Source organism: Odocoileus virginianus, chromosome 23 (genome assembly GCF_023699985.2).
Source record: "Odocoileus virginianus isolate 20LAN1187 ecotype Illinois chromosome 23, Ovbor_1.2, whole genome shotgun sequence".
In the NCBI taxonomy this organism is placed as follows: domain Eukaryota; kingdom Metazoa; phylum Chordata; class Mammalia; order Artiodactyla; family Cervidae; genus Odocoileus; species Odocoileus virginianus.
The window spans coordinates 32,603,954-32,627,769 of record NC_069696.1 but is presented as its reverse complement, the minus strand read 5'-3'; the positions used below and the strand labels follow the sequence as shown (position 1 = coordinate 32,627,769).

The window sequence follows — 23,816 nt, the reverse complement described above, 5'->3', positions numbered from 1 at the left end:
GTTTTTAAAAAAATGTACTGAAAGCTAATATGCCAGACAGACACTGTACTAGATGCTGGGAATATAAAGATGAATGAAATACACTGTCCTGTCCTCAGTGACCGCACAGTCTAATAGAGCTTGGCAGACATGCATACAGGCAATAACCATAAACATAACGAAAGGAAGCCTAACTGGTGGAGGGAGGCAGGGGAAAGGAAGGGAGGAGACATCTAAGAGAGGTCACATGTGAGGTTTATTAGAGGATTCATATGAAGTTGCAAGGCTGATCAATTTGAAAAGGTATTATAAGCAAAGAGAACAGTACATGCAAAGTTATGGAAGAACACATTTTGTTTAAGTTACAGGGTACCCACACTTCTTGAGCAGCTGGTAATGAGGTGGTGCATGCGTGGTATGTTAGTCACTTAGTCTGTGTCTGACTCTTTGTGACCCCAAGGACTGTAGCCCACTAGGCAGCTCTGTCCATGGAATTCTTCAGGCAAGAATACTGGAGAGGGTTGCCATTCCCTTCTCCAGGGGATCTTCCCCACTCAGGGACTGAACCCAGGTCTCCTGAATTGCAGGCCAGATTCTTTACCATTTGAGCCACGAGGGAAGCCCAATGAACTGGTTCAGTTCAGTCGCTCAGTTGTGTCTCTTTGCGACCCCATGGATTGCAGCACGCCAGGCTTCCCCGTCCATCACCAACTCCCAGAAGTTTACTCAAACTCATGTCCATTGAGTCGGTGATGCCATCCAACCATCTCATCCTCTGTCATCCCCTTCTCCTCCTGCCTTCAATCTTTCCCAGCATCAGGGTCTTTTCAAATGAGTCAGTTCTTCACCATCAGGTGGCCAGAGTATCAGAGTTTCAGCTTTAGCATCAGTCCTTCCAATGCATATTCAGGACTAATTTCCTTTAGGATGGCCTGGCTGGACCTCTTTGCTGTCCGAGGGATTCTCAAGAGTTTTCTTCAGCACCACAGTTCAAAAGCATCAATTCTTTGGCACTTAGCTTTCTTTATAGTCCAACTCTCATATCCATACATGACTACTGGAAAAACCATAGCTTTGACTAGACGGGCCTTTGTTGGCAAAGTAATGTCTCTGCTTTTTAATATGCTGTCTACTAGGCTGGTCATAACTTTTCTTCCAAGGAGCAAGTGTCTTTTAATTTTATGGCTGAAGTCACCATTTGCAGTGATTTTAGAGCCCCCCAAAATAAAATCTCTCATGTTTCCCCATCTATTTCCCATGAAGTGATAGGACCAGATGCCATGATCTTAGTTTTCTGAATGTTGAGTTTTAAGCCAACTTTTTCACTTTCATCAAGAGGCTCTTGATGAAATGAAGTGGTAAATTGCTGTAAATAGACATACTAAGGAGTTTAGATTTTATCCCAAGTAATGGGAAACCAATGAAGAATTTTATAAAGGGATATGATATAACAATTTGTTTTTTACAACAATTACTTAATAGCAATATGGAAGATGGATAAGACAGGAAAATCAATAAGGCTGTTATAGTTATTCTGATAAAAAATGACAAAGACCCATACAGGATAGTAGCAGTAGGGATAAAGAAGAAAAAATAGTTTTAACAGATGTCTAAAAGCTAGAACTGAAAAGATCTGGTGAGTTATCAGGGGAGATAGGGAAGGAAGAAAAAAGTGTAACTTTCAAGGTTCATGACTTCAGTGCTCGCTTCAGCAGCACATATACAAGGTTCATGACTTCAGCCACTAGATGGAAATTTTTCTTAATGACCTTTAAGTTTATGACAGGCTCCTGAGCATCAGATATAAAATGAAGTCTTGCCTGGAGGCAAAGAGATATGAGATGTATCACTTTACTGTATCATCCTACTCAAGAACAGCTGCCTACTGCCTACCACATTAAGTGGAAAAAAAAAATTCTATGTACGTATGATACACAAATCCTTCCTTTTTCTTGCCCCTTTCATTCCAATGCCCATATCACACCCTCAGGACTAACACTAGATACATGTACAAAAACTGTCTTTTTTTGTTTGTTTAAAGATTTTTTTTTTTTTTTGATGTGGACCATTTAAAAAATCTCTATTGAGTTTGTTACAATATTGCTTCTATTTCTTGTTTTGGTTTTTTGGCCACAAGGCACATGTGATCTTAGCTTCCTGACCAGGGACTGAACCATACCTCCTGCACTGGAAGGCAAAATCTGAACCACTGGACCACCTGGAAGTCCCCAAAAACTGCCTTGGAAGAGATATATCAAACCTTATAATCAGTTTCTTATTAACAAAATCCAGACTGGGGAAATTACTCACAATCAAGAGCTCAGCAACAGAGCCTTCAGAATAAAATACATCTGGGTCTCTCCTCTGGAGATTTTGATTCTGCAAGGTCTAGAAAAGCTTGACAGGTGAGTTTGATGAAAGCCCCAGATGAAAATCAGTTATGGAGACAGATAAATTTTTAATTAAAAGTTAAGTTTTAAGAACTAGCAGCTAAAGTTCAGGTTTGATTTCATCTCTTTTGTTTCCTAATATTTTACCATGGAAGTTAAATAAAACTAAGTAATATGATACCATGAAAAGAATGTGAAACTCTGAAGCTGCAGTTCAAGTCTGAGTTTCTCGGGTTCACAAACTCTGTGGCCTTGGGCAAAATACCTGATCTCTCCTCTAAGTCTTAACTTCTCAGGGGAATGAAGAGGTTATGAAGGTTATATAATGAAGAGGTTATAATAGATAAATTAACATTCTATTAACATTGTCAAATACAAAATTAGCATCATGAATTAAAACTCACAGAAGCAAAGTTTTGTAGATAACTTCTAAAATAATATAGAATTAGAACAAGTTTCCTTTAAATATTTGGAAAAAAACACATAATCAAATTAAAAACAAACCTGATCAACATATAATCCAAATCATACGTCCATGAAAATTAAGTACCTCAAACTGTTGCAAAGACATTTCTTAAACTTTGGGCATAATTATTGATTGTGGATTATTAATAATCTTATTAACAGATCATTAAAAAGCTATACCAGTAAAAAATCATTGCTACCATCTAACAAGTATGCTACATTTTATGTTACTGAAAAATGAATTTGTTTATTAACTCTGTCACTTTACTTTTTAAAGATGAAAACCTACTTCAAATGTCTGTTTTTGGATTGCCAAAAGAATACACAATGTTTCAACAGCTGTCAATCCATGGCACATGGACTAAGGCAACTTTTGTACTCAAGATAGTAAAATAGTGTAACCTGCTGTCTATGCAGTGTAGTCAGACAAATAAGAGGCACAAATATATCTGAAAAGAATTAATTTCCAAAATATATAAAGAACTCATGCAACCCAACAGCAAAAAAAGAAACAATCTGATTAAAAAACAGGCAGAGGATCTGAACAGACATTTTTCCAAGACAGACATACAGAGGGCCAACAGGTACCTGAAAAGGTGCTTAACATCACTAATCAATGGTACCACCTCACACCTGTTAGAATGGCTATTACCAAAGAGACAATAACAAGTGTAGGTGAGAATGTAAACTGGTGTGGCCACTATAGAATACAGTATGAACATTCCCCAAAAAACTAAAAACAGAACTACCATACACAATCTAACAGTTCCACTTCTGGGTATTTAGCTGAAGGAAATGAAAACTCTAACTCGAAAAGATATTTGCACCTGTTCACTGCAGGATTATTTATAATAGCCAAGGCTATTCCAACCTAGGTGTCCATGAATGGATGAAAGGATAAAGAAGAGTCAGTCAGTCATAGTTGCTCAGTCATGTCCAACTCTCTTGTGATCCCATGGACTGTACCAGGCTCCTTTGTCCGTGGGATTCTCCAGGCAAGAATACTGGAGTGAGTTGCCATTTTCTTCTCCTTGGATCAAACCTGGGTCTCCTACATTACAGGCAGATTCTTTACCATCTGAGCTGTAAGTGGTGTGTAGATATGCAATGGACAATCATTCAGCCATAAAAAAGAAGGGAATTCTGCCATCTGCGACAATAGGGATGAACCCTGTGGGCATTACGCTAAGTGAAATAAGTCAGAGAAAGACAAATACTGTAAGATCTCACTTATGTGTGGGAATCTAAAACAACAACAACAACAACAAAAACCTCATAGAAGCAGAGAATAATTGCTGGTTACCAGATGCTCGGGGTGGGCAAAATGATTGAAGGTGATCAAAAAGTACAAACTTCTAGTTATAAAATAAATAAGTCACAGGAATATAACATACAGCCTGCTGGTGACCACAGTTAAGAATACTGTATGGTATACTTGAAAGTTGCTAGAAGAGTAGATCTTAAAAGCTTCTCATCACAAGAAAAAAATGTTTATGTATGGTGGCAGAAGTTGACATATTGCTTGAGAGCGTATCAAAGCCCTGAAGGATGTACAATAACTAAGTAGAGAAAAATAAAAAATTAAACAGTAAATTATATAACCTTTATAAAACTTTTATAATATTTATTGTTAAATATTACAGTATTTATTACTAAACCAGCTTGCTTCCACTAGTATTCCTCAATAGGATGGTGTTTTCTCCCTAGGTATTAATCTCCATATCCAACAATACCACGCACACAGGCAACTAATAAACATGTGCCTATCAATTAATAAACAGTTCATTTTAATGAAAGCACACTTGATATTTGCTGTGAAAATGTTTACTCTTTCATAAACACTACAACAGTGAAAGAGGTGCCTTTTCAAATATCAAGTAAAACGCTACCGTGCATGCTCACACTCAGTCATGTACTCAGACTCTTTGTGACCCCATGTACCGTAGCCCACCAGGTTCCTCTGTCCACAGAATTCTCCACACAACAATACTGGAGTCAGTTGCCATGCCCTCCACCAGGGGCTCTTCCTGACCCAGGGATCAAACCCACGTCTCCTGCTTGGCAAGTGGATTCTTTACCACTGAGTTACCTGGGAACGATCCCCCCTGCCTCCACCCCCACCAATGCTACTACATCACTCATTACTGCCCTCTGGATACAAATCCACACTCATTAAATAAGCCCTATGACCTGCTCACAGCCTGGCTCAGAATGATTTTTCAGTCTCATCTCCTACCTCTGCCTATTGGTCATACACCCTGGCCACACCAAACTTCTGCCTGCTCTCTAAATCCACCAGGCCTAGACAGTCCTTCACCCACTTCTCCACGGCACACTCCTACTCATCTTCCAAAACCAGTCATCACTTCTGTGAAGCTTCAAGGAAGAGTTAATCTTTGCACCTCTCACAGCACCGTGCCAACCTCCCTTACCTAGTGAAACAGACTACACTAACCACCAAATCCTCCCAGAAATAAAGCTACTTAAAAGCAGAGGCTCATTCATTTTGATCATCTGACTGATACCCACCACTTTTAAACAAGAACAAAATCATTGATGAATGCTAAGAAAAGCAAACAGACATCGTTCAAGCATTCTCTAATATAACCTGGAAATGTATATGTATGTGAAAACATATGATAGATCACAATGAATTCATCAACCACCAGATTAAATGGCGATTATCGCTCTGCAAAAGGATTCATTATTTTTACCAAAAATACTTAAAATAAAGTCCCCGTTAAAAATAAACTCTTTGTAAAGTTACCCTTTTTATCCATTTTGTTACCTGACTTTTCAGAACCACTTTATTACAAACCTAGATACATTTCTGACTGGCAACAAGACTACCATGTAGTCCAAATAAGACAATCCAAAATTCAAACTTGAAAAGGCAACCTTGAGTAATTAAGTATCAAAATCATTCAAGAACCCCTTCAATCTAGTTTTAGATCTCCACATTTTCTGAAGCAAGTGTTTACTTTCCCACTTTGTCTATATTTTAGTCTATCTTTTGTGCAAGTCACTTTGTAAAAAGCTTCATTCAATCATCTCTTAACCAAATCACTTATGGAAGGTTTAAAGAACAACATGCAACAAAGTTAACATTTAGGAAGCTTTTGTTATTATCAGTTGTGTCAGAACGTGAGTCAGATATGTTCTAAAAACTCAAATACAATAGGACACAGACCTGACTTCATCTGTATAAAGTCTTTGTCAAGTTAAATGTGAGCTATACACAGAAACTGGGAATGTATGAATTTGAAATTCTAAGATACATCTTCCTTCACTTTAGTAGTTAACAGCAATACTGATAGCCACCATTTAATGAGCACCCACTAATCACCAGACATTTCACGTAAATTCTCCCTGATCCATCCAAAAGCCCCTCGAAGAAATCTGAGCCTCAGACATTAAACGGCTGGCCAAGGCTACACAGGTAACAGGTTCGTGAGCGTGTGCTCAGTTGCTTCAGCTGTGTCTGACTCTTTTTAACTGCATGAGCGGTAACCCGCCAGGCTCCTCTTGTCCATGGGGTTCTCCTGGCAAGAATACTGGAGTGGGTTGCCCTGCCCTCCTCCAGGGATCTTCCCAACTCAGGGACTGAACTCGAGTCTCCTGCATCGCAGATGGATTCTTCATCCACTGAGTCAGGTAACAAGAAATGAGATTCAAATTCAAATCTGAATGGTTCCAAAGATTAAAACTTAACTCACTTTTTTGCTAACAATGTGTAATAATGAAATATTAACCCAAATTTCTACAAGTCTCTTTGCTTCTTTGAGCTGCTTAAGGATAAATGGTTTAATGCATTTCTGTTTCTCATCACCGTCTTAGCATGTAATAATCACTCTTTGAAGCATTACTAAGACTCTGCCTGAAGTCTATGCTTTTTGAATACAAAAATTAATACAGAAAACCTCAATTAAAATTAGAGTCGGGAATGGCCTGTAGAGGGAGTCCTCACACATTCTCACACCCCAGTACTTGCATGCAGTGACCTTCACTGACATGCCGCACTAAGCAGCACTCTGCACTCCCAAACAGAAAATGCAGCTACTTTACAGCTCCAAGGGAGGCATCACTCCCGGCTCAGCAAGAGCCCGAGCAGTGAGAAGCCTCTCAGCTCTATAAGTGAAAAGTCACCACCACCCTAAACTTTCCTCCCTCGGACTTTCATTGACAACAGCCCCTCTCAACTCTCTCCTTTTCCCTATAGAAGTATGCTCCCTTTGTTTGGACTTACATGTGCGCGCGTGTGTGTATGTGTGTGTGTGAAGTCACTTCAGTCATGTCCAACTCTTTGTCACCCTATGGACCACCAGGCTCCTCTGTCCATGGAATTCTCCAGGCAAAATTACTGGAGTGGGTTGCCATTTCCTTCTCCGGGGGATTTTCCCAACCCAGGGATTGAATCCGTGTCTCTTAAGTCTTCTGCACTGGCAGGCGGGTTCTTTATCACTAGCACCACCTGGGAAGCCCCTTGGACTTACCTACGGTTCACCACAGATTACATTTCCCAAACTGCAATTCCGTGCTGTTCCCGAATAAACCCATTTTATTGTTTTAGGTCAACAAGTTCTACTTTGATACTTCTATACAGTTAACTGTTTTGAATAGCACACAACAGTAACTTTTCCTTTCACTGAAGTCTAGACAAATACCTTTTTGGAGAAGTTTCAGTACCATGTTACATAAAAGTACCAACTACTTTCTCTCAATGCTACTTAGAGGTAACCTCCATAGAGCTCAGCGTTTAGGTGTTAAATGCTCTGAAACTAGCCTTAAAAATAAAGGAATGGATTAAAAGGGGCTCTCTAAATATTTGATTAAATACCAGGTGGTAACATCAATTTCAAGTATGAATTCCATGCTGGTGAAGGAAAAAAGTGTTTCAATTCAATAAAAATTCTGTTTCACCAGCTCTGCAAAATTTCACGGCTCATCTGCATTCTCTTAAAGCTTCTTCACTGATGGTACTTGTTTAGAAAGGATCAAGAGCCAAGTTTAATATAGGAATTATTTAATTATATCTGTTTAGGACAGTTGTATGTGGGTAGTTATTCTGCCATCAAAGTAATTAGCATTAAGATCAAAAGCTCCTTGCGTGAATCCAGAATACAAATGTGTTTGGATTTTATGTCATGGAACCACAGAAAGAATCCAGTAAGTCAACTTTAACTGAATTTATTTATGCCTGTCATTTCCTTTGGGGCAAATTCATTTTACAGACTGCTGGCAATGAGAGACTCAAAACTGGTCAGCTTTTATTGTTTGGTATTATTAACTCTTTAAGTGGTAGCCATAGAGCTGAAGCTAATTCAGCCATGTTGTTGGTTCAAAAGGGAACTTAATTACCTCAAGCCAAAGGCGTTTATAAAATCAGTTGACAGGAAGCAGATTAACTGCTATAACATTATAATGTTCCTGAAGCCAGGAACTAGAAAACAAGATGAACTGTAATTAGAACAGCTCAAAAGCAAAGAGCTACCAGCTACTTTTTGTCCTTTTACTAAACTTGCAACAAAGTTTTATTTATTTTTAATTTTTCACTCACCCTCTTGTGCTATTTTATTATTAACATCAATGAAATCTGCAATAAGAATAGCTGTATGTGTTCACAGAATTACACAGAGATGAAAGGAGACTCCAAAGACCATCTAATGTAACTAACTAACATCTAAAAAGTATGTTCCTTTTACTGTAACCCCACTAAGCAACCACTCCTGGAGAAGGAACAGCAACCCACTCTAGCATTTTTGCCTGAAAAATCCCACAGACAGAGGAGCCTGGTGGGCTACAGTTCGCAGAGTTTGACATGACTGAGTGACACACATACCCGCACCCACAATAAGCAACCAATGGATGAAACATTTTCTATTAAAGCAGCCCACTCCATCTTCAGATGAATCCTGCACAGGGCTTTCACTCAGTAAATAAATCACTATCATGTCTACTTGGTTGTATCCTTAAAAATCATGAAAAGCAGATCTCTTTTCTTCATATGAAGTCCTTTGAACATCTAAAGAGAGTGATTTTCTCTACCTACTTCCCTTCTTTCAAATGTTCCTAACATGAAATGCTATTAAGTCCCATGTCTATGTTGGGGAAGCTTCAAAAAATTAAATTTATGTGCATATCTAAAATTATTTTAATTTAAAAACATATAAAACTGTGAGTTACCTAAATATATTAGTTACCAGCTTTAAATGAGTTAATGCTCACAGAAAGCAAAATCTTATGTATATACTTATACAACTCAATAAATTCAGATACAAGACTGTTTTTATACTGTTTAAATAATTAATTGCCCTAATTGCCCCTAACGTATACCAGTGAAAAGTTCACATGAAAGACTACATGTTAACTAAAATTTTAATAAATATTTAACATACTTTCTATAAAGTTTTACAGCTTTGTTTTGTAGTTTACTTGAATAACAGGATGAATTATGTAGTTTCAAATAACATAGATGGTGATCTCCCTGCCATAACTTTGACAACTTTCACCCGAAGTCATACAAATAAAAAAACAAATAAAAAATTTTGCAGTTTTTTAGCCTAAGCCAGAACCTGAACTTTAAAGGCATTTTAGTCATCTGATTTCTGAAGGTCCTGAGATGGACTGCATTAATATATTTCAAGGTCTTCACTTTCAGTATCAGTAGAAGTTACCTTAGAACATTTTACATGTCCTTACCTTGAAAAGCAGTTCATTAAACTCTCAACTGAGTGCTGGATACACAGACTGTTTTGAAAGGCTGCTGCTGCTAAGTTACAATGATAAAATTATTAAACATTCATCCTACAGTCACTTACCCAAGACTCATGGTATAAAACTGTGAGTAGATACATTGCATAATCATAATTCTGTCTCCTTAAAGGGCACCTTTAAAAGTCAAAGAGAGGAAAGAGGTCAAAATGTGAAAAGTTCAGTATACAGAAAAATTCGCAAGCATACAAATACTAAATACAAAGGATAACTTATATTCAGGAATTCCCTATCTGCCTTAGGAAAATTCTGTCCTTGGAATAAGAATTATCCATGCACTTTATGACTTGAAGACATTGAAAACTGATGCTATTTTTACTTTTATTTAGAGGATCTCTTCGCTTTCATTACTAACAAAGTTATTTACATATGATAGATAATAGCTTTACACTATTTTTAATATGATTGTGTCCAACCCAAGAGCCTTTCATGATCTCAGGGCTAAGAGTCTGAGATAATAGGATCATATCTGCTGTGTTTCTTTAAAGAATACAGAGAGACAGATGGTAATCTAGAAGTTCATCCTGATCTCCCTAGAGCTGATTCTTTTAAAAATGAGCTACACTACACAATGCTATATTTTTATGCTGTCGTATTTAAAATGGAACTAATGGCCCAATATTAGATAAACTTCTACATGAATATGAGCTGGCATTAGGTTTCAGGCTACAAAAGTAAGAGAGACATGGAAGTAATTACTTCTAATTTCTTTCAATATAAAATAAAACTATCATATGACAGTTGACTTTAATTGTACTCTGTTCATTCTGTATTTGGTTTAATAGTCTTCTACATAGCTGTTACGGTAAAAAATATTTATACACTGACACTTGTAAACTTAGGGAAAAAAGCAACATTATCAGAAACTTAAAGAATCTCTAACGGTAACATTTTAAAGGTATTTTTAAAAATTGCAAAAACAAAACACACTACTATTTTATGTTCTCTGAAGCTATTAGTGTATTTTTATTAATCAATAATTATCAATAAGTGTATTAATGTATTAATATTTCAAATACATTTCTCCCTAAGCTTTTTCCACCCCCACAGTTGCTATCTCTGAATGTCAGGCTACTTCTCTATACCACTGAGAAGCAAGACATAAAACCTGATATGGCTGATTCATGCTAACATATGGCAGAAACCAACACAGTATTGTAAAACAATTATCGTTCAATTAAAAATAAATTAAAAAAACCTAATTGATACTGACACCTCCCAATGCTTTGAAACTAGGATAAGGAGGGAGAAAGGATATCTGCCATTTGCTTTGCTTTATATTTTGACCTAATTTAGAAACAATCAAAGTATAATTCTAGAAATAAAATAATCATTTAGCAAAAACATACCAATAGCCTTGCTTTACCTCAAATGATCTAATTTATAAATTCATATACAATAAATTTAATATTGCTTTTACAAACTTCTATGCTAGCACTGAAATTGTGCTGATTTACAAAAGTGCCTTGACACATTAAATTTCCACATTTAATAATCTTGATTTTGAAATATAAGATTTCTATACTTTTGCAGAAAGCTGTTTAAGCATTAATCACTGGCAAATCATACTTCGTTTCCTTCTAACATCTCCCCTGAGTTTTACAGGCACAAATATATTAAAAATAACAATAATTTAACTCAGCTACACAAGCCTCTCCTTGAACACAAAGACCACATCAATAGGAGGCTGGTGTGAGGGTATTAAAATATGAATGAGACAACTTCTCTGACCTAACAGGTTAATATCAAGGACTGCCAGGGGACTGGAGGACAATAAAGCAACACCTGTGATGAACACACTGAACTTTTCCTTACCTGTCTGTCTTGATGGTAAGCACATCTGTGCGCTTGCAGTATCGATCTCCCACTAGTTTAATAAGTTTCTTTCTTGCATGATCATCTAAATTCAAACTGGAAAGTTTAACCTTAAAAACACATGAAAAAAATTTGAAAAAAATTATATACTTTAAATGAAAAAACAGTGGCAATATTATTTATACTAACATTAAAAAAGAAACCTTTTCAAACTCCTTTGTATACAGAGTTATCAATTCACAAGTATCATGAAGCCTGATCTTATTCAAAAGAAAAAAAAAATGGGAGCAAACTGGGAGTTCTTTGAAAGTTCTGGGCATAAGTACCTTTCCTAAAAGAATCAATGACATGTCTCTTGGATGAAATTATAGGGAGTATGAGTAGCAGTAACTAGTAGAATTCAACTCAATAAGTGTTAGTAAAGCTGTTTTTAAGAATAAATGGAAGAAAAAAAAATTTTCTTAATAAAAAAAATTAAAAATAAATGGATGAAACATACAGGCTTTAAGGACTTCTACCATGCAAGTATGAGACCTATATGACTGCAACAGTTTAGAGGCATTTATTTTAAGAGCTGCTAATATCTCAAGGAAGCCAGAATACAGCACCATGAAGGGTCAAAATATCTGAAATGATTCAGTTCAACATCTCTCAAAACGCTAATACTAGTCCCACAAGCTGCTAAAAAGAATTTTAAAAGATTTACTTCTTTAAAAAGGCTCTCTCTATTGAATCTATTTAGAAAATGCTGAATTACATTGGGTTCTTCATGGCAGGATTTCTTAGACAAAGCAAAATGTTAAAGAGCATTCTGAAATTTAAAGAGGCAGGATGGTGATGCAATAATTTTTAAATTTATTCAATTTGCAATTCCACATTTCAAGGGATAATTCATGAACTTAGTCTTCCTTAAAACATATTTTGGGAAATGCTGAGCTAAATGAGCATACTTTTTAATTTGCAGAGAATTATGGCCTTGGCTGAAAGGTATTATCCAGAGATAAACAGACTTGATCCAGGAAAACAGGTTACAGGCTAGAATACAGTCAAGTGAGGTAAACTAAAGATTATCTTTCCATGAAGAACACTAAGAATATGCAAGAATTAAAACTATATGAAGTATAAGGCTAAATAAGATTTTGAAATCCCGCATATTTCTTCTTTCTAGCTTCAATAACCCAGCATTTCTCTCAAGACAACTGTAGCATAAGAGCTTATTTATTTTCCCATTTTTCCCACTGGACCACAAACCCCTGAGAGTAAGAACAATATCTGTCTTGTTCCTGGCAGTGCCCTGGCACCTAGAAAGCATGCCACGTGTATCCGCTAAACGAAATCACACGTTTTAGAAAGGGAGGATATGCTGTTTCTTTGTTAAGCAGCACAGTGAATGTTTTTTATTTGGACTAGAGAAAATAGGAAAGAAACAAATATGAATGCAAAGACCGTTAGTAAGAACAATGACAATTAAATATTAATTCCAGAGGATGATCATATGATGTAGGCAATGAGAAATTACTATTCTTCTGAAAAGAATTTATGTCAACAATCAGGTTATTAGTCTGAGGGATAAAATATTAGTTTTATGATGACTCTGATGGCTAGCATTTTGGAGAATTACCTATAAGAAAACCAAAAATATACCTACCTTGTGACTATTATTATGAAAATATATGCATATATGCATGCAGACTTATATACAGTACACAGAAAGAAACAGATTTTACATTCAGCTACTGAGAACATAGTGATTTTTCCCTTTTAAAACTCATTCAATAAAAATCAAGGTATTTAACAATAATTTTCAAAATTTACCATTTAAAAAAATTTGTGTTTCTAGTTTCTTATGTGAGAGAGTGAAAAACAAAAATTGTAGCAATACTGATCATTACTGTGACAACTGCTTTAAAACTCATGTTCATATTAACATTTTAATGGTCAGAAGTTATATAGGGTCTTATGCCAGAAACTCTCAAATACTGCAGAAGCAGCTGTGTGGTACACTCCCGCCACCTACTAGCACTCAAAGGCACTGCAAAATTGTAGTCTTTAACCTGGACTAAAACTCTTACTTTGAAGTTGAGTGACATTTATTTGTCATTCTTTTTCCAAAATTCAAAAGAATCCTTAGACTTTTTTTTTTACAAGTTACTATATTTTAAAGAGTCAGTATTAAACTATTAACATTATGCTCCAAATAATGTTGACATTTCAAATCAGAGGTGGCTGCAGTAATAGGTGTGTATCTTTAAATGTCTCACTTAGAATGACATGAATTGAAAGAGGTCTAAATGTGTGAAATATTTTCTCTGTTTACAATAATATGCAATTAGTTAAAGAACAATGGCATTAACACATAAGCCAAGAACTGAACTTCATGTCTAGATTTCTACTTATCAGATAAGTGACTTTAAACAAATCAGGTGATCTTCCTGTTTGTTTCCTCATTTATAAAACAGAAAGGATTCACGGAAGTTTTGTCAGGAGTAAGTGAGATTAAATAGAAGAAAGCACTTTTAAAGTAAAATCCTACACAAATATGTTACTTTAAATTCTGAACTACTTCTATGACTTATCACAAAACATGATACCAACTTTTCCTTCCTGAATTTAAAAATCTGAGTATCTCTAAATAATATTTAACAATAGTTGATTATCTTCACAATATTGCATTAAATTATGCTGGTCTACACATTTTAGTCTGTTTCACCTGCTTCTACCCTTTAACTACAATACCAGTCTGGACACTACCTCTGAGCCTCAACTATCAGCAGATGGAGTGCAAATAGTTCAGAAGGGCAGCCAGGAGTCAGGCAGGGGGGTATAAAGGATGGAGGAAGATGTGGTGTGGTGGCATGAGAGATGAAGCAGATGGGCAGGGATGGCCACATGATACAGTGAGTGGTATCTGCGGGCATACTTTAAATAAAGCACTGATTATTTTTATGTGAAACAAAATCAGCAGATTTAGAACCAGTAAGGACCTCATATGTATACTGTAGTACTTAAGACTAAGGCCCACAAAAATTAAACCCCAAAACATGAATTAGAATCTAAGTTTCCTGGAAATTCCCCGGCGGTCCAGAGGTGAGGACTCCACTGACTGCTGTGGGTCCAGGTTCGATCTCTGGTTGGGGAACTAAGATCCCAAAAGCCCCATGGTGCGGTGAGAAAAAAAGAATCTAGGTTTCTCTGGGTTCAGAGATTTCACCTAAAACAGAGAACTCAAACATTGTTTTGTTGTTATTATTATTAAAAGAAGTAACATTTATTAAGTTCTTAAAAATGTATGAGGTATTATTAGTCTATAATAGACACTGTTAACCCATGGAATGGTATCAGCAAAGCAAAATTTTAAGTTCTTCTCCTGTTTTCCTTTGTTGATCTATGTTTCATAAAATGTATATAATAAATCTTTTGTAACTTTTATATTTTCAGAATCTCTAAATACATAATTATATTGCTAGACCCTTAAACTGTCCTATGGAATTTAAAAAAAAATGTTGAAAAGCTTCAAAAATTCATTTCATTACACTGACATTGAAACTCAAAGAAAGAAAATTACAAGTCAGTTATGGCTCTAACACTGAAAAAATTTCTAAAAACTAAAGTTTGTCTATTTGTTAGCATACAATGCAAAGATGGTTGCACAGATTTTCAGCATATTTTTGCAGTAAATTGGAGTCTTCCACTTTAAAATACAGATTACATGGAGTACAAGAACGAACTTTTAGTACTAGAAAGCCCCTCAAAAAAGGTGGGCAGTCACCCTCCAGAACAGGTGAATCAAAAGTAAATTAGTAAGGGATCTCTGGACATAGGGTTGATTCTAGGAATGGGACAGGAGTATCTAAAATGAACTAGGAGCATTTTGTGGTGTCAAGAAATGAAGATGTGTTTAAAACACAAATGATGGGGCATGGCCAAGGAACAGAGGGGCCAAGGAATAAGTGTCCAACTGCCAAAACCAGAACAATTTGAGCAACACAATGAAGTATTATTGGACCAAAATCCACGGGATAAAATAAATATCCCTGAGTCCACACTGATATAAATACATGATTGAATAAATAAACAAATGGAGGAGAACAGACAAATTCCCCACATAGCAGAATTCCAAATAATCTATGTGATCCTTCTCCCTCAACGTGGTGGAGTATAACTTCCATAAATGTGGGCTATGCAGAGTGACTTCCTTCTAAAGGGTATACTATGGAAAGGAAGGGAAAAAAAGAGTAATTTTAAAGTGGAGAAAGATCTAAGCTGCACCACCAATGAGTCAAGTGAGCAACCTACACCCTTGCTCTGACACTATGAGAATGACACCTAGGTTGAGGCTTTTTCCCCCCAAACGCAGAACAGTCTAAACATGAGAAAAACATCAAACAAATTCGAACAAATAGAAACTGAAGGACATTCCACAAAATACATAACTGGTACTTCTCAAAACTGTCAAAGTCATCGAAAACAAGGAAATTCTGAGAAATAATCAGTCAAGAAGAGCCTAAGGAGACAAGATGACTAATACAATGTGGTACCCTGGATGGAATTCTGGGGGGAAAAAAAAGAACATTAGATAAAAACTAAGGAAATCTGAATAAAGTATGAACTTTTAGTTAACAGTGTATCAATAGGGATTCATTCATTAGTTGTAACAAATATACCCAAGTACCATAAGATATTAACAACAGGAGATATTTGCTGAGACATACAGCAAATGCTCTACTATCCTTGAAACCTCTCTGTAAATCTATTCTAAAAGTAAAAGTTTAACTAAAAAAAAAAAACTGTCCGTGACTGCTGTGTGAGAAAGATACATCATGAGCATCAAGAAGCAAGGGTCCTGGAAACAAGGGTTTCCAATACTAACTTAGGAGTTATTAGGCCACACGTGGAACTGCACTGGCATCTGGCATGTTCCTGGTAAGTGAAGCAGGGCTTTGATGTTCCTCCAAAGCAACATGAGATAAAGACAAATGGTCCTAAATAAAATATTAAATAGCAAATCAGTCAGTGGTAAAGTAAAAGGATAATGTACCATAAACTGATCAGGACTCAGAAATGATTCAGTAATTGAAAATCTAGAAATATAATTCATTACTTTAAAAAATTCAAAGGAAATCACTCCAAAAATACTAGTAAACTAGGAACAGGATACATCATTAACATAAATAGGGACTACTGTCTCAAATTGGGGTCCATTTCAGAGTTAAAAGCTAAACACTAGATAGAGGCATACACATTTTAGAGCAGCACAGGGGACTACATAAACATTTTAGAAACTAATGCAAAAGAAGAAAAAAAAAGATGTTAAAAATGAAAACTAGCATTAATTATCATTTATTTCTTGAGAAATGACCCAAAGAATCAACTGAAAAGTCCTAGCATTCAGATTTTGGTCTCCAAACATCAATGTTCACTAAAATGCATCAGAGCTACTCGTTCAGTTCAGTTCAGTTGAGTTGCTCAGTCGTGTCCGACTCTTTGCAACCCCATGAATTGCAGCACGCCAGGCCTCCATGCCCATCACCAACTCCCGGAGTCTACTCAAACACAGCTACGAGAGAAATAGCTAATTCCAGGTCTGAGATACGAAATACACTATAAAAGGAGCCTGGGCCATCTTGTGTCAGAAGGCAAGGAAATTTTCTAATGTTAATGGGATTGTAAAAAAAAAAAAAAAGGATATAGGAATCAGCTTAGCCTCCTACTGGCCAAACTTTTGGCCACACATCGAATAGCAAAAAGAATACGATTTTATTTGATTAAAATTTGCTGAACATATCTATCTACACTTACCTGTTCAAAGGAAATGGAAAATATAACCTCACATTAGAGAAAGATTATGCTGTCAGTCTCTTAACCACGTGATCAATCTCAGCATACTCAAAATATAGTAACCAGACTTTACATGCCTTCTCATGGAATGCAATATAAAATACCTAGCAACATCTCTCAAATACTGTTGTCACAGTTAACTATAACATAATCAGCCCCTTAAATCTAACTTCCAGTTTATATGAAATACAGAAAAATAAGGTAAATGACATCAGGATGCATTGACAAACGCAGAAGGTAGGGAATGCTGCAGAATAAAATGCCTGTCTTTTTAACTTGTCTACATCACGGTGAGGGTGGCAGGTCGGCGAGTGGGAAAAGGAGTAGCGGGGTCCTTTGCTGTTCTAGATTTAAAAAGACGTAAGTAACATCACAGGCAAATGCAACTGTGTTTGACTGGATCCTGATTTAAACAACTCAAACAACTACTGAATGTTAAGTGGATAAATAAAAGTGAAGTGAGAGTGTAACTGCTCAGTCATGTCTGATTCTTTGCAACCCCATGGACTGTAGCCCCCCCACCCCCGCCCCGCCCAGGCTCTTCTGTCCATAGAATTCTCCAGGCAAGAACACTGGAGTGGGTTGCCACTTCCTTCTCCAGGGGATCTTCCTGACCCAGGGATCAAACCCAGTTCTCCTAGTATTGCAGGTGGAATCTTTATCTGAGCCACCAGGGAAGCCCAAGTAGATTAAAAAAAAAAAAGTGGTATATCCATAAAATGAAGTATTATTTGGCAATAAAAAGAAATGGAGAACTGATACACACTATAACAGATGAAACACTGAAAGCATTATACTAAGCAAAAGCATACATGTTATATGATTCACTTACATGAAATGTCAAGAATAGGCAAATCCACAAAGAAAGAAAGTTAAGATAAGTAGTTGATAGGAGCTTGGGGGAAGTAAAGAACACTGGAGAAAAGGGAGTGATTGATAACGGGCATGGGATTTCCTTTCTCCGGTGATGAAAATTTTTGGAGTTAAGTAGTGGTGATGGTTGCACATCTCTGTGACTATGCTAAAAACTACTGAGCAGTAAACTTTAAAAGGATGAATTCTATAGTATGTGAATTATCTCAATAAAGCTCCTATTAAAAAGAAAAAATAAGTCTGCAAGAAATCAATACAGCCTCAAAATGGGCAAAGGAGCAAAAAGAAAAAAAAAGTATTTTACAAAGGAATAAACTTTCACCCTCTTTGAATTCAATGACATACATATTTCAAATAAAATTCTTACCTATCAAGCTAATAGGCAATAATAATATCTAATCTGGTAAGAGTACAGGAAAATACAGGCTTTCTCACAATCTGCTGGTATTGTATTTGGAGGGATTTTATAGAATCAAAAAACTATCTCAATATATATAAAAAATCCTTAAAAGATCTATATCCTTTGACCTGACTTCTCATTTTAGTAAGTTATCTGAGGAACATAATCAGGAATATATATAAATATTAATTTCTAAACATATTCATTGTATTTTTCTAATAAAGAAAACTGTTAGAAAGCCTACATGTTATCAGTTTTATAGTCACACATACAAAATACTGTTATAAAATAAAGTGTTATAATAATTCTTATTTTCTAGAAAATAACTCTTACCCTTAAGGTCACTACTCGTGCTTTGGGGTTTCGAATAGATGGTCCTGATGAAACATAATCAGCTGTGTCAATTTCAATTGGAAAATGCTTCTCACATTTCTCATCACTGTCTAATGCAGCTGGCCACTCAGTGCAAAAATCTGAGAATTAAAAAAAATTTTAATTGTAGTTTTGTAATTCTCATTAAAATACATATTACCAGACAAAATCAAATTATTGAGGCGAGTTCACTTTTCAGGATACATGAAATGAAAGAACAAATTATTTTCTGCACTTTATATAATCATCATCCCACATGCATTACTTTTCTTCCTAGGTGAATCCTAATTAGGGGATTTAATTAAGGGAATGATTCGGCTAGTTGAGGTTTGGTGGGGAGCAGTAAGTTAAAAGGGAACTATGACCTGATGGAAGCTTATTATAGCTTTGCACATGTCTGTTATGAGACAGTGTTAATTCCTGACCAACTAAAAGCAAAAACTTTCATACAGCCTGAAGCATTATTGTTTGTGAAATGGCAATAGGCAATACGAATTCACATCCAAACGAAGGTTATTAAAAATCGGTTGAAGAGGAAACCGAAGTGAGCCGCAGAGCCAGCTGACCATACAGGGTGAGAGTCTGTGTGCCGAGCAAGTTGAACATGAATGCCAGAGGACTTGGATCTCAGCTAAAGGACAGTATTCCAGTTACTGAGCGGTCAGCAAGTGGACCTTTTGAAAGTCATGCTCTTCTTCGAAAAGGTTTCTCTTTGTGTGAAAAATGAACTTCTGCCCAGTCATCCTCTTGAATTATCAGAAAAAAATTACCAGCTCAACCAAGATAAGATGAACATTCAGGGTCTATCTGCGCCACTAAAGCTGCAGATGGAATGTGAGGCAGGGCAGCAGGTTCAGCATCTTCCATTTCTTCCAAGCTCAAACCTTTCACTGGATATTTTGAGGGGTAACGATGAGACTATTGGATTTGAAGATATTCTTAATGACCCATCGCAAAGTGAACTAATAGGAGAACTGCATTTGATGGTTGAATATAAACATGGCTGACTGTAATGCCGTGTGCTGCTCACGGAAGTAGAGGAGTTGTGTCTTGTTTACAGGTGTCTTTTTCCTATAATTTGATGTGCACGACGTTAAAAGAACTGACACATAAAAAAAAAAATCAGTTGAAGGGAAGTGAAAGAAGCTCCAAAAAAGCTCTAAGAGGGAATTTCCAGGTGGTCCAGGGGATAGGACTCGGTGTCATGGCCCAGGTTCGGTTCCCGGTCAGGGAACTAACGTCCACCAAGCCATGTGGTGCAAGCTCTACCAGAGAACTGAGATGTTGTCAATCTTCTTTCAGAAATTGAGTCAACAGGCCCTCTAACTGTAAAGCCTCAGTCACCTTTAAATGTTCCTTACAGTAATTCATGTTTCTCTTGACTTCTGAGCTCCTGGCACTAAATGGAAAGAGGAACAGACTTGCCCACATATTCACGCAAGACAGCCAGTCTGGGGAAGAGTGGGTCTATGGTCTGAGATCTGGGCTACAACCAGAAGTTCTAAGCCTGGAGAACACTGCTCATAGCACAGAGGTGCAAACTCAGGCCTCAAATGGGAAAAAAAAATCTTTCAAGGAAATGAGAGAGCTCCCAGCCTCCTGTAGCTATCGGTATTATTAATACCGAGGCACTCCCTAGGTGGGCAGCTGATTTCATTTTGCCCCAGTCTATCAAGTTAGTACGGTAGAGGGCTCCCAGTCTGGGATGAAAACTTCTGACATTATCAGGTTCCCCTTAACAGAAATCCCATTTCCTAAACAACCTCTTCCTAAGAAGAGCTAAAATAGGTTTCTTAGATCAAGCGCATGAGACCCCATGGACCATGCTTTCTCCAACAACATTTCCCCCGAGCTAACGACTTTCTTATAGTAGACACTATATTTAGCTCCCATTTAGACTTTAAAATCAGTCAGCAAAATGTCACTCCAGATTACAGAGACTTTCCAAGATTTGGGACTAAATATATGTTAGCAAATTAAGTATAGCTCACACCATTCCCTAAATACTGTGTTTAAGAGATCAATACTCAGACACTCTAAGGGGAAAGAAATAGCTTTGCCATTAAGAACATTTTGACATTTAAATAAAATGAACGGAGCAAAATTCCTGGGGTTAAACTGCATTCCCATTATGGACTAATCCCAGTATCCTGTACTATAAGATGCAACAGTGCCAGGCACTTTATAAGACAGACTAGTTTGGGGAATTTTATGAGTTACTGAGTTTGTACTGACCTTTTTTTTTTTTTAAACTTTGGATAAGTCATTTCAATCACCAGATGATAATTACAGTTTTTAAATTAAATTGCCCGATTATATGTTCAAAAAACCCCAGCCAACTGGAAAGCACATAATAGACCCCTCTCAACCTTTTATTCATCTGATAGGTAGAGCAACAGACGAATTCGGAAGACCTTGGTTTTTACTTAACTTCTGCCACTGATTATTAAAGTTTTGGTAAATTACCTAACTTTCCTGTGCTTCAAATTTTCCATTTGCAAGTCAGATACAAAATCTGAACTGACCTACTTTGAAAGAAAACTGAGAAGAAATACTTGAAAAGCCTTTTGAGTTATTTGGAAGATATGATCTAAATCTAGAAGCTGGCAAAAGTATAAAGGCAAAATTAAGGAAAGATTAAAACATTCACTTACTCCAACTAATAAAAATAAATGAAAAAAAATTCACTTAAATATTATAAAATATAATGCTACTCTTCTAAATGTAGTGTATGAAACCCTTTTATTTAAAAACTATGAAATATTTTTGAACTATCTCATTACCAGTTTCTAAATTATAAATGCACATTTAAAAATAATGTTTAAAAAACAAAAAAAGGAGAATTTATCACAGGGTAATATATTTGTTCTTCTGTGTATTCTTTCCATTTCCTCTTGATCTCTTCAGCATCTACTAGGTCTCTAGCATTTCTGTCCTTTATTGTGCCCATCTCTGGGTGTAAAGAGGGCTTCCCAGTGGCTCAGACAGTGAAGAATCTGCCTGCAATGCAGGAGACCTGGGTTTGATCCCTGGGTTGGGAAGATCTTCTGGAGAAGGGAATGGCAATCCCCTCCAGGATTCTGGTCTGGAGAAATCCATGGACAGAGGAGCATGGCAGGTTACAGTTCATGGGGTCACAGAGAGTTGGACATGACTGAGCGACTTTCACTTTTTCACTTTTGGGTGTAAGGAAGGCAGAGTGCCAAAGAATTGATGCCTTTGAACTGTGGTGCTAGAGAAGACTCCTGAAAGTCCCTTGGACAGCAAGGAGATCAAACCAGCCAATCAAGGGAAATCAACTCTCAAAACCATTGGGAGGACTGATGCTGAAGCTGAAGCTCCAGCATTTTGGTCATCTGATGTGAAAAGCCAACTCACTGGAAAAGTCCTCAATGCTGGGGAAGATTAAGAACAGAAGGAGAAGAGAGTATCAGAGGATGAGATGGCTGGGTAGCATCACTGATGCAATGGACACAAACTTGGTCAAACTTCGGGAGATGGTGAGGGACAGGGAGGCCTGGTGTGCTGCAATCCACAGGGTCACAAAGAGTTGGACACGACTGGGCGACTGAACAACAATGCATTTGTTAACTGGCTTTGCAAAGGATCAAAAAATAACATATGATTTGTGTCATATGGGGCACAAATATGCACCAGTGATCTCTGTCAGTCTAACATTAGGCACCAACAAATAAAGAAACATACAATCTAAAGGGACAGAAGTTCATCCTAATGTCTCAAAACAGAAGACAACATAACTCAATGAAAATAGGAGAGATTTTTCTTCCCTCATTTCAAGCATAAGGTTATTATTCCTGCTTTTTAGACCTCTTTCTATGATCTTTTCATTTTTCTTCCTTCTAATTTTCAACTGGAAGGCCCTTCCAGAAGCTCAAATTTCATCATCATCATGTTTACTAATTTATTTCTCCTATTAGCATAATCAGGCTACCTCTGAAGTTTCTTGTTTCATTTCCTTTTCTGAAAAGCCTTGATAGCTATACTGAGCATGTAGACATCACCTTCAGATGAACATGGGAGTCCATGTATCTCAATAATCCATCTTCATTTCCTTTGGATATATATCAAGAAATAGGATTGCTGGATTATATAGTGTTCTAATTTTCATTTTTTTGAGGACTTTCCAGGCTGTTTTCCACAGTGGCTGCACCGATTAGCATTCCCACCAACTGTGCACAAGGGTCCTCTTCTCCACATCCTCATAAACACACTGCCTTCCTGACAACAGTCACTTTGGTGCAGGGATTTTGAATTTTTTTTCCCCTGATGATTAGTGAAGTTGAGCATCTTTTCATGTACTTATCAGCCATTTGTAAATCTTCTTTGGAAAACTGATGTCTATTTAGTTCTACACATTTAAAATCAGATTTTTTTTACTATTGAGTTATGAGTTCTTTACATATCTTGGCTATTAACCTCTTAACAGATACATGACTTGCAAATGTTTTCTACCATTCCACAGATTGCCTTTTCACTTCACTGATGGTTTCCTTTGCTGTGCAGAAGCTCTTCAGTTTGATGTAGTCCCACTTGTTTATTTTTACTTTTCTTGCCTTTGCTTTAGGTGTCAAATTCCTAAAAATCATTGCCAAGACCAACGTCAAAGAGCTTACAAGCAATGTTTTTCTCTAGGAGTTTTATGGTTTCAGGTCTTATGTTCAAGTTTTTAATTCATATTCATTTCTGTGTATAGTACAAGGATGTGGTGAAGTTTCATTCTTTTACATGTGGCTGCCCAGTTTTCCCAACAACATTTACTGAAGAAACTATCCTTTCCGGATTAAGTGTTTTTGGTTCTTTTGTCACAAATTAACTAAACAAACACACAACTTTATTTTGGAATTCTGTCCTGTTCCATTGATCTGTGTGTCTGTTTTTATGACAATACCGTT

General features: G+C 36.6%; 1 protein-coding gene and 1 pseudogene across 1 annotated transcript in view; one reads left to right on the top strand and one right to left on the bottom strand.

Annotated features, from left to right (window-relative positions):
- The window catches only part of MRPS35 (mitochondrial ribosomal protein S35), a 44,346-nt gene that overhangs the window by 7,760 nt on the left and 12,770 nt on the right, over positions 1 to 23,816 (bottom strand). The window contains exons 5-7 of the mRNA XM_020910867.2: positions 18,865 to 19,004; positions 11,421 to 11,530; positions 9,653 to 9,722 (exon numbers count right to left, since the gene is read on the bottom strand). Coding sequence (XP_020766526.1) covers positions 9,653 to 9,722; positions 11,421 to 11,530; positions 18,865 to 19,004 — 320 coding nt within the window. The remainder of the gene's footprint in view (positions 1 to 9,652; positions 9,723 to 11,420; positions 11,531 to 18,864; positions 19,005 to 23,816) is intronic.
- On the top strand, positions 19,486 to 19,910 carry LOC110148726 (proteasome maturation protein pseudogene; annotated as a pseudogene).